Source organism: Monodelphis domestica, chromosome X, assembly GCF_027887165.1.
Source record: "Monodelphis domestica isolate mMonDom1 chromosome X, mMonDom1.pri, whole genome shotgun sequence".
Lineage (NCBI taxonomy): Eukaryota > Metazoa > Chordata > Mammalia > Didelphimorphia > Didelphidae > Monodelphis > Monodelphis domestica.
The window spans coordinates 28229320-28240451 of NC_077235.1; the positions used below are offsets into that span (position 1 = coordinate 28229320).

Below are 11132 nucleotides of genomic sequence, written 5' to 3' on the forward strand. Positions count from 1 at the left end.
ACTTTGCTTTCCTCCTCATTTGTAGCCCCAGAATTTGGCACAGTATCTATCACATAGTGTAAGCACTCGATAAGTGCTTATTGATAGACTGATTTATGATATAGTCTTTGATTTTGCCTCTTTCATTCAGACTTCCTTCATTCAATAGAAAGCAGTCTGGTACATTCTACAGGGAGATAATTAGTATGGTGTCCCTAGCTTGGTGTAGTTTAGAGTTGATTAGTAGAAAGAGAAGCGTGATGTTAGGATGCTACCTTGTGGGACTGGTAAAAAGCAAGATTTCTGGCTGGGATCAGAAATACTGTGGCATGAGTCCTGAGCAAGAATATCACAGAAAACCTCTTACAAAGTGCACCCACAAGCTCACGCGCACTCAGATCACCTTGCACAACCCAAAGGTCAGTAGAACCTTCCCTCCCTTTTGGTGTTAGCAAAGACTTTGGTGGTATGCATTTGTATATTAACCTTTCAGGAAAGAGTAGTTTTGTTTCTTGCACAGACTTTAAATTAAGAGATGAGATAGTCTTTAGAGAACTTTTGTAAAAGAACTGTTCAAAGACCATATATTTTCTCTTGGTTATAAAAATAAGACATGAATCAAATAGACCTAATCACTTTAAGATATATGAATGAGCTTCTTTGTATATGCCATCTCTGTTTAGGTCAGTTTTAAACCTTAATTAATTTTAGTCTTAACAAATTCAGTCTTAACTTTTAAAAGTCATCCTTTTTATTTTAGATCAGTTCCTCAATGAGCCTCTTACAAATGGGAATGGAAACGGAAAAGAGCACCGGAAAGGAGTGAAGAGAAAATTACTTACTATATCAGATGATGAAAGCTTGGATGAAGGAGAGAGAGAGAGAAAAGGTACAAAAGAAAAAACCTGTTTGTCGTCATCAGAGAGTGGGGAGTCTAGTTCAAGTTCCGAAAGTTCATGTTGCTCTGATTCAGACTCTGATTCAAGTTCCAGAACAGACCGGGATTATGTAGAGGGAGACCATGACTACAGCAAAGTCATTCACACTAGACCTAAAAGGAAGATCAGGAAGGACCTTGCTGGTGGAAAAAGACCTTGGAAGACCAGAGGAGCTGGCGGAAGAGGCAGATGGGGCAGATGGGGCAGATGGAGCCGAGGAGGAAGAGGGAGAGGAAGCAGAGGTCGTGGGAGTAGGGGAAGAGGAAATGGAACGAGAGGAAGAGGGAGAGGGAGAGGAGGACGAGGAACATCTAGAGGAAGCTCTCGAGCCAAACGTGCCCGCCTTGCAGATGAAGAATTTGACAACATGTTTGCAGGTCGCTTCAGTAGACTGCCCCGAATTAAGACAAGAAACCAAGGCAGGAGAACAGTTTTGTATAATGATGATTCTGACAATGACAGCTTTGTTCCCACTGAAGATCCATTGAATCTTGGTACATCCAGATCAGGCAGAGTACGTAAGATGACCGAGAAGGCCCGGGTTAGTCATCTCATGGGATGGAATTATTAACGCCTGGACATTTTAAAAAGAATTTTTAAAAATCAGATCCCAATGGCCTTCTATTACAGGGAACTTACCAGGCAAACTACCGAGCAAATTGTGTGGGGACTTTCTGCTTCTTTCCAGTGGTGCTTTTTCATTATGCCAGTATATGTTTGTTTCGAGACTCGAGCTCTCCACACTTCAATTTTCCCTGCAAGCCTTACTCATTAGGCCTTAAATTAAATAAATTCTGCTCCCCCCACACACTACATATTTACTATGTTAAAGGAGCTTCCAGCTTCTTGACAGTAGCATGACATTTTTATCACAAAAAGGAAATCGCCCTTTTTTTGGTTTTGTATTATAGAAATTACAGCACCTTCTTACAGAGTTTTTATATAGTTTTTTTTGCCATTTTGATTCCTATACACAGTAATAATGATAACTTTTGCACAATACACCAATCCTAAAGGCAGCTATAAAATGTTTACAGTTTCTATATTGTAAGAAGGATCTGGATTATTTTAATCATCCCAGGCCAAACTTTCACAAATTGTACTGAGCTGAAGTATATTTATACAACAGGTTTTTGGGGGGTGGGGGGAGGGGACCTGAGCAAGAAAGTGGGGAGCTGGGGGGGTCTCTTGATATGCTTTTCATTGGTTCTTCATGTTAAAAGGTGAGAAAAGGGTTGGTGCCTTGTAAATATGTAGCAAACCTTTGCTGTGGTGTGTCCTGATGTGTGCATTAACTTTATTAAAAAAAAAAACAATACTTGAGAAGAATCAAAATCTAGACAAAAGGTGCCAAATGCAAAAGTTACTTGCATCTATTTTCTTTTTCTTATATTTTACTGCATTATTAGACATTGCGCAGCTAAAGGTTAATGTCTGAAAAATTCCTCATCCGCACAGAGTGAGTTCTCTGAATACAGTAGCTCAGCTACCTCTCACAATCTACAACTACTGGAAACCTAAAGGAAATAGATGCAATTCTGCATTACTAAGAAGAATAGAATTAGCTAATCATTAGAAACGCTTCGCTCACAAATGAGAAGCCAAATGGTTGTTTATAATCTTATTGGCTCTGATTTTAATAGCAGTAATTGTCAAAGTTCCGCAAGCCTTGTGTACGCTACCTTAGCTTGTATTAGAACATGTTTGTGTAAGTAGTATATTGGGCTGTTGTTTCTATGTCTCTGCTACTACTTACTTTTTAACAGATGTGGGTTGTTTGGTTTTTATTTGAATCTTGAAACTTAACATCTAGTTTGCGCTGTGATGTCCTAGCTGGCTAATATTTGCGGTCAACTTTTGTAGGTTCTGTTCATACTATTAAAAAAGGGCTCTTCTGTTACAGTCTTTTGGAAAAGAACCTTGTTGCACTGTATGCTGATGTTTTGGATGATGACTTTCTGGGACCAGGGGAAAGACTCTCATGATTACAGCAGTAGAATATATATGGTGCCATAAGAAAGTTTGGGTTAGAAGACTTTGTTTTATTTCTTGAATTTGAGACATTACATATTCATTGAATAGCAGGTGTTTAGCTCTTGTGATGGAGTGAAGAAGATCATTTCTCACTCAACAGTCCCATATTTGTTGGACCTTTCCACTAATTATAGGATCAGCCTTGGAAGAGCTGATTCCTAATTCACACTCAACCATCCTAAATTACTGCTTAAGCTAAATACAACTCCATGCTTTCGGATGATATATTTTTTGGTAATTCCATCAAGAGCAAAGGAAGGATTTTACTTACACACACACACACACACACACACACACACACACACACACACACACACACACTTGAGGCAAATGATGTGGAGGAGGGTATCTTGGACTGACATCATTGAGCCATTTTCATTTCATTATACAAATGATGGATGGGCTTAACAAAAGTGTTATTGTGAGATGTTAATGGCACTGACTTAGCTTCTTGGTACAGTAAATATCACTGATAACTTTTTGTTGTAGTCTTTTTCCTCACTAAACCCAAACTCCATTCTAGGTACAATTTCACTGCCACATTTTAATCATGGTATAAATTCAAGCATCAGTTTGCTCTGTTGAGTCTCCACGTTGATTTTTGCCTATGTGCATCATTTCATTCACTCCTCTTTTGTGTACTTAGAAGTGCTTCTGTTTGTATTTTCTTGGACCCTACACTGAGCAGTGCAACATGGATACTTCAGTTAGCATGCACACTCCAATATGTACCATCATAGATACTTAGCATAAATTCCTTTTTGACATTCCTCTATTAAAATAATAGTAAAAGAACTGCCATTTATGTAATCTTAACTAGCTTAAGCATTATTTATTTATATGAAAAAGAGAAATCACATTTATTCCCCAAGTCATTCTTCTAGGTGTAAGATCATTTGAGTAAGGTTAACTGTGTATTTCTTTGAAGAGTTTATTTTATGTCTCTTGAAATACTGTGAAGCTAATAGTGAAGCAGCATTTGGCTCTAGTGTGAGTCTTAATCTTCTGGGTTAGCATTTTAAGAACATGACCACAGGTTGTACTGGAGCAGTGCAGTCCTCATTGATTGCAAAACATCCATTTGCATGCAGATTTTTTATATGCATGAAAATAGCCTAAGTTTGTATGAGTCTTTTTATTTTTTTTTGCCATCTGAACTGTCACTTTCCATTTTAGGCATCGTGTTTTTGAAAGCCTCTTCCTTTTGATGCCATGTAGATTTAAAAACTTTCATTAGATATTTTCTTGTTCCCATTTCCTCAGAGGTCATTTGTTTAAGCAAGACCTTGGCTGAGGCCTAGGAAAAGTAGAGCAGGAGGTTAATTGGGAGAGCCTGGTGAGGGAAGAACATCATATTTTTCATTGCTAGGAAAGACCACTGATTTTTAGGTCTATAAAAGTATTTCTGTACACATATCATGAACTTGGACATCATATGATAGGCTGATTTTTAATGCTTAGTGAAGCTGTTAGCAAGCCTACCGTGTTTCATCATATTAATGCTTTAAGAGCCTGGCAATGGGTATACTGTGTATATTTATAACAAATTGGTTTGCCTCTTTGGGACTGTGATGTGTGTTGGGGGGTTTAACTTTTTCAGCAATAAGAACTTCCCCCCAAACCCCACTAGCCTGCCTGGTGGTTAGCTTCCCCATTTTTGTGCATATTTGCACTTTGCCCGCATCTTCACAACTTATTTTAGATTGAAAAAATTTTTTCTTTATTCCCCAATTATCCAATTCTTGCTTCTATAATGCTCCTGATTGACCCCCAGTCAGTCCAGTTTACATATGTATCCATCTGCCTCTCTGGAGTCTTAATTTACTGCCTTTTTTATTTCCCTCTTTCTTTCTCCTCCTTTTTTCCTTCTCTGAAGATCATTCAGTTTTATGTCACTGCTCCTGACCCTTCCAGAATTCTAGGCTAACTGAATATGATTCATGCACAACTGTGAGGTCTCAAGCAAAGTATTCAAAAATCCAAACTTGCTTTTCCAATTACTGGATGTGGTTGTTTTTCTTAAACCTTATCCTGCTTCTTCCTTTGTCCTTATTCTTTTTAAAACATTTTCTCTCTAGGGCTCATTTACCATTTAGGCATCTTTGGTAACTGTATTGAAAATAGATAATGTGACTATTCCTGACATCTTAAATTCAAGCACTTAGAAGTGCATTATTATGGCTTAAATGATAAACAGACTGTACCCAGTTGCTAGTTTTGTATATCCTCCCTGAGCATGATTTAATGCAATTATATCAACAGGTGCTTATTTCAGACTTTTTGCACAATTTGTAAAACATCTCAAATGAAATAGAATTACATCGGTCCTTTGTATTGGGATATTAAGTGGTCACTACCTTATAGTTTTCTGATGCATACTCTAATTTTAGAAAAGGTTACATTTTTTATATTTAACATCACTTTTTGAATGTTAATCCAATGATGTTCTTTGATACTCAGCACACTGTTAAAACTGTATGGGAAATAGAATCTTGCAACATCTCTTCAAAGAGGGATTTGTGTATCATGAAGAGATTTCATCCCTATTTTTGCTTTGAAAATAATCTTGGAGGTTTTCCACGGCCTTTCACTTTTTATTTGACATGAAAGTGATTTTATTTGACGCCAAGAAAACATTTTTCCAGGTGCTACGTTTATGCCATGCAAGTGGCACTCAGATCTCGGTGATATTTCTACTTTTAATTAGTCATGTTTTTTAATCAATCTTTTTTTTTTAATTATCTTGGAACTCTCCTGCCCAGTTTCATATTTATTTCCCTTTCTATGCTATAAAACTGCTACCTACATTAGCACAAGTCAGCGGGACTGGCAATTGTGTAAATAGAAATGCTCTACAGCTTAAGAGTTAAATAAAGTGTGTTTGTTTGCCTAACTATATACTCACTTGTTATTTTAACACTTATCTTAAACCTACGAAAGGAGACCTTTATTGATTAAGAAGAGGATGATTCGTACTTTCTAGAAAGCAAAATTGGTTGCTACCAGAATCTTTAGAAAATCTAGATTGGGAAATATTTTTACAATTGTCTATAAACAGACATTAGGCATAAAGAGGTACTAAAAATTCTAATTCTTAACCAATAGTGTGTGGTGATGGCAATCAGCAAATGACTTTTATCCTATATTTTGTCATTCTATTCCTTTTTAAGCCCCTACATAGTGTTAACAGCAGTGATCTTCTTCTTTAGGCTCCATGTTTTGAGAAGGGAAATGATTAACCTGAAGTAATTGATCATGATATTGTTTGTCGATAAGGGTCTAGAAAACTCAAAACTCAGTCAAGAAGGCCAAGCTAACAGGACTTCTCTTTAAAAAACAATGGGTAAAGGAACACTTGGGAAAGTATAGAGTCGCCACCAGTGATCTTCTTGGAGGGGGAAAATACTGGACTAGTTTCACTGCCAAAGTGCACTCTTGCTACTTTATGCCTTAACTCACGGTTATGAGGAGAGTGGGTAGCAAAGCATGAGAAGATGGCAGGTAACATTGGCAATTTTTTTGTGTAGGTCCACATCAGATAGAGTAGAAAAATGTAATTTCTTGGAGTTTACATTTTTTAAATTCTTTTCTCTGCCACGGAATGTTTTTAAAATGTTGTTTACCTGAGAGACTTAAGAAGCCTCCTGCTATCTAAGAGAATTCTGGGTTTTCTTCATCTGGGAAACAGTTAACTGCTCATGTGCATTGGGTCACTTTTAGTGGTGGGAAATCTGATGTTTACACTTGAAATCTGGGCGGCTCAGTGTGTTAAATGTCAGCCTGCAAAACTTTGGTCTTAAAAACTTTCTAAGTGTTTTAGACCTCAGAAACTGAGATGTGTCTGAGACCCTCCTGTGGCTCACAACAAGATTTTATAGCTGAGCCACAAAGCCCTGAAATTTTTGATTTATGGCAGAATTGCCTGCAGTCTCAAACTGTAACATTTTAAGTGGTGCTTTACTAAAATGTGTGGGGAGGGCAAAGGGTGGGAAGTTTGTGATGTTGGGCGGGATTGGGAGGGATAGAGGGGGGGTGGGGGTGACCATGAGCCAGAAGCTGAAGGAGCTAACACTCTGTCAGCTAATAGGGACTTTTCAGGCTAGTTCCTTCCTTACCTTCTGTGTTTTAGCCATGTCCTTCCCTCCCAGTGCTCAGAACGTCACTGGCTTCAAGATTATTTGGCAGGCCAAGGATTGGACTGCATGTTTATGCATTTTGCTATCTGTTGTACAAAATTCAAGAAATAAATTCTTTAAGAAATGTTGGCATCACCCATCTCTTTCTGGCACCCCCAGTGGCCGTGACAATGATCTTTGGCTGATACGATCGGGAGGGTGGAAAAAAAAAGTTTGCTTTTGTTAGGTTGAAAAATTCCCTCTGAAACATTAAAGAAGCATTTTTCAAACTTCTTCCCTAAGTCTTAAACATTTTCATGTATTAAGTATTGTTTTCATTAGAAAAAGTAATATATTCTTTGCAGCAGTATTGATTGGAGAAGATCAGTTTGGGGTTGTTTGTTTGTTTTTGTTTTTGTTGTTTTGTTTTTCCAGTTGAGCTCAGAACAAAGTTAAGTGCTGTCTAACCTCTTACAATTTTATGTGTTTCTGACAGTTTAAAAGCAGGCCACCAAAAATGCACAAAAACAGATTGAACTAAGACATTTAGTTTGGGTGTTGATTTTCAAGGGATTTTTATGCCCATATATTTACAGCCTCAATCTCAGGTCCCTTTAAATAAATATACTTCAGGGATTTTTAATGCCACCCAATGATGGCAGACCAAATGTAATATTTATATGCAATGAGCTGTTAGTGTTTGTATTATAAACATGTAAATCTGTAAATTTGCTGGGGGGGAGTTCACTTATGTAATTTGAGATGTTATCGTTTTCCAGCTGTGTCTTAATAAAAAAAGATAAACTCTTGCATTGGATTCAATTTTTGTATTGTCTCTTAAATGGGAAAGATAAACATCCAAAATGATCAAGTGAAATCTTTGAACGGTAGTTCCCCATTTAATTGAATGCTAAGTTGAATTTACTTCCAGAAATTTCTGAATCTTTTGTCTTCTCATTTTCAGGATATATACTGAATTCTAAATGCTGTGTTGTCAACTTATCATCTTCAAGGTCTTCAAGTTTTTAGAAAGCTGTTCTAGCCTGTGAAATTATGGCATTTGTGCTCAGTAAATGGCACTCTTACACTCATAGGTAAAGTTAATTTTTAAAAAAGTTTGGCGCTGAAGTTTAAAGTGAAAAAAAGGGGACTGAGCTGGGAATAATGGGTAGAAGTCAGAAAAGGCAGACTGAGGTTTGACAGATAGAAGGAAAAACTTGGTAAAAGAGCTGTCTGCAAAAAAGGGGGGGGTGGCAAAAGAACGAAAAATCGGTCCAGTTGAGGAGGCAACAAGAGCCTCCCTTCCTGGAGATCTTGAGAAAGAAAGCTGGATTCAATGGTCATTCGTTTGCTGTGTAGTAGAGGGGATTCTTGATTAGTTATGGCTTGGACTAGACCCTCGATGTTGTGTTTCTGGGCTATTTCCTGGCTTTATGCCAACTACTGCATCATTATTTTCATGATTTGTCCTGGGAAGTGAAAACAAAACTGGGTATTACTGCTTAGTCATATATCAGTCTATCCACTTCCGCTCATTCACTTCAATTATGGCAACCAACAAAATGACTTAATCAGCAATACGAAAGTGATCAGCGATCAAAGCGGGAAGAAAGGGCCCTTTTTCTCCCATCTTTGTGGGGCAAATGTGTTCAGGAACTAGGGTGTTAATAAGTTAGAATACTTCATTTGGAGGAGATAGAAGTAACTTTTGAGTGCTGTGCCAGTGATGTACCAGCTCTGACAGGTCCTTCCCCACGTGGAAAAACTGTTTCTTATAATAAGCCTGGTGCCAGGTTGTGTCTTCTGAACACCGTTATACCTGCTTGGAGAGGCTCATCAGTAGAAGGGCTTGAACCCCAGACACTCAGGAAAATCATCCAATAGGTTGCAGAGGAATTATGGTCCACATTATTGGGTTGGTACATGGGCAGATAACCAGTAAATTCCCTGCCATCTGGAAAATACAGTGATTTTGCATGCCTGTGTTGACTGACAGCTGAAGCTCCCCAGAAGGCAGGGTTCACCAATGGTCTCCTTCCTAGAAGGTTACTGGCATGTGTGTTAGCACAGGTTGGGACAAGACTGCTCAGAAGGCTACACTAGGGCACCTGAGTTAGATCAGATTTTCCCAAGTAAAGGCAGAGGAGGACCAAATGCTTTATGACAAAAATGGGCTGAATCAAGATTTAAGACATGGGCCCTACTCCCGTGAAGCTCCAGGTTTGATAGTCTGGGTGGAAATATACACAATACGAGTATGATCAATATGGAAGAAGTTCAAGATACAGTATTATGGCCAAAGAAAGTGATAGGTGTGAAGTCTTTGTGGAATACGTTATGTTTCTGTTAAGTCAAATGGGTTGAATTCTGATAGAAAGAAGAGGATGCTGGGAAGGAAATAGGCATTTATATGGCACCCATGATGAGTCAGACAGCATACTAAGTGGTGCTTTTTTGCAAATAGCTCATTTAATCCTTCCCCCAAAAAAATCCTTCCAAAAAGAGTAGTGATTATGGATGCCCATTTTACAGTTGAGGAAATTGAGGTAATCAGTAGCAAGGAATTGTATTCCCTTCAAAGATCATACTGTAAGATAACTCTTCTTTCTCAGAGGCCAGACATGATATAACTTCCCTGCTTCTATAAAGAAATATCTTCTATCTTCACGTGAGCTTGAACTACAGCTGAAAATAGTTATGATTCTCTGGATTTCATGTTGAGTTATCCAAGATATTCATTAATAGTAAGTAATTTAATAAAATCCACTGGATATTCAGCCTGTTTTCTTGTAAAGGAATTATTTTAATCAACATATTGCTAAAATTCATTTTTATTTAGCTGTTAAAGCACTTTAAGTAGCACTTCATCCTCTTATTTGGGAAACACCATTGTGATCAAATCAATGCTGGTGTTTATGCTGGATTCTGTCAAATCTATTTCCCTTGTATCTGGTAACTCTGGACCAGAGAACCTCCTTATTTGCACTTTGGAGTGCTTTGAACTTAAAAAATGCTGTACATACACAATATTGATTAATTATATCCTTGCTTCAACCGTGTAAGGTTGATGCCACATGAAGCCAAGAATTGTGACTTGCCCAGAGTCATACAGCCAGTTAGTGTCTGAAGTAAAATTCAAGTTTGAGTCTTCCTGACTCCCAAGCCCAGCTATTACCTATTGTAGCATCTGACTGTTGTATTTCTTCTATGTGCTAAGCACTGGAGATACAAAACGTTGCCCTCAAATTATTTGCATTCAGTTTGGATGTGAGTTGGACCTTGCAAGGTTAAACTTCCTTCCCTATGGGGATTATTATAGTCCAAGAGGAGACACCAAAAAGATCCCATGTCCCTTTGGATGGCCACAGATGTGGGCAAAAGGGTCCCCAACTCCTGAACAAACACCATGTAATAAACCATCAGACCTTACAAATCAATTCAGAAAATACTTTGAGGGTCTTGAACTCTGGCTGGATCTCCTTTCCCACAGAATCCTCCATGGTAGCCCTCCATTCTTTGCCTCCAGGCTTATGGTGCCATCTTGTGGTTTGTGTTGGAGCTACTAGGCAGGACCTGTAAATATCAGAGGACAAAGCCTAGGTCCATGGTGATGAACCTATGGCATGCATGCCAAAAATGGCACGTAGAGACCTCTCTGGGAACCCCTCCCCCTGCAGAATAGCTCCCTTCCCCCTCTCCATGCTTCTCCATCGCTCTGTGCTTACTCCTTCCCCTGAGCAGAGTGCTCAGACCAAACCCCTCCCTTTCTCCCATCCCTGTCTAGGACTAGGAGTTGCAGGGAGAAGGGGGAAATCTCTTTTCCCAACACTGGGGCTGGCTCTACCTCCCTAAGAAATAAAGTCAGTGCTCTCAGAGGGTGCAGAAACATCAGGGGTTCATTTAGCCCAATGCCTCCCTGGCAGTTGCAAGTCTAGGGAGTGACCCCACCTCAAAAAGACTAATTGCATTCCCTCTGCCTCCTCCTCCCAACCCAGTGTGGATCACAGCCCAATAGGCAGGTGGGGCTGGATGCAGGGGCAGGTTCTGTGGCTGCAGGAGACTGCTT

The 11132-nt window shown here is 38.9% G+C and overlaps 1 protein-coding gene across 6 annotated transcripts in view; it reads left to right on the forward strand.

Annotated features, from left to right (window-relative positions):
* Nucleotides 1-9854, forward strand: part of BRWD3 (bromodomain and WD repeat domain containing 3) — a 129189-nt gene extending 119335 nt beyond the window's left edge. For 5 of the 6 annotated variants that reach the window (XM_056809203.1, XM_056809204.1, XM_056809205.1 and 2 more), the window contains one exon: nucleotides 740-7875. In XM_056809203.1, coding sequence (XP_056665181.1) covers nucleotides 740-1488 — 749 coding nt within the window. In that variant the 3' untranslated portion in view covers nucleotides 1489-7875. Of the gene's footprint in view, nucleotides 1-739; nucleotides 7876-8030; nucleotides 8161-9678 lie in introns of those variants that run through there. The other variant, XR_008914623.1, reaches the window with a different exon arrangement.
* Nucleotides 9855-11132: the final 1278 nt, after the last annotated feature.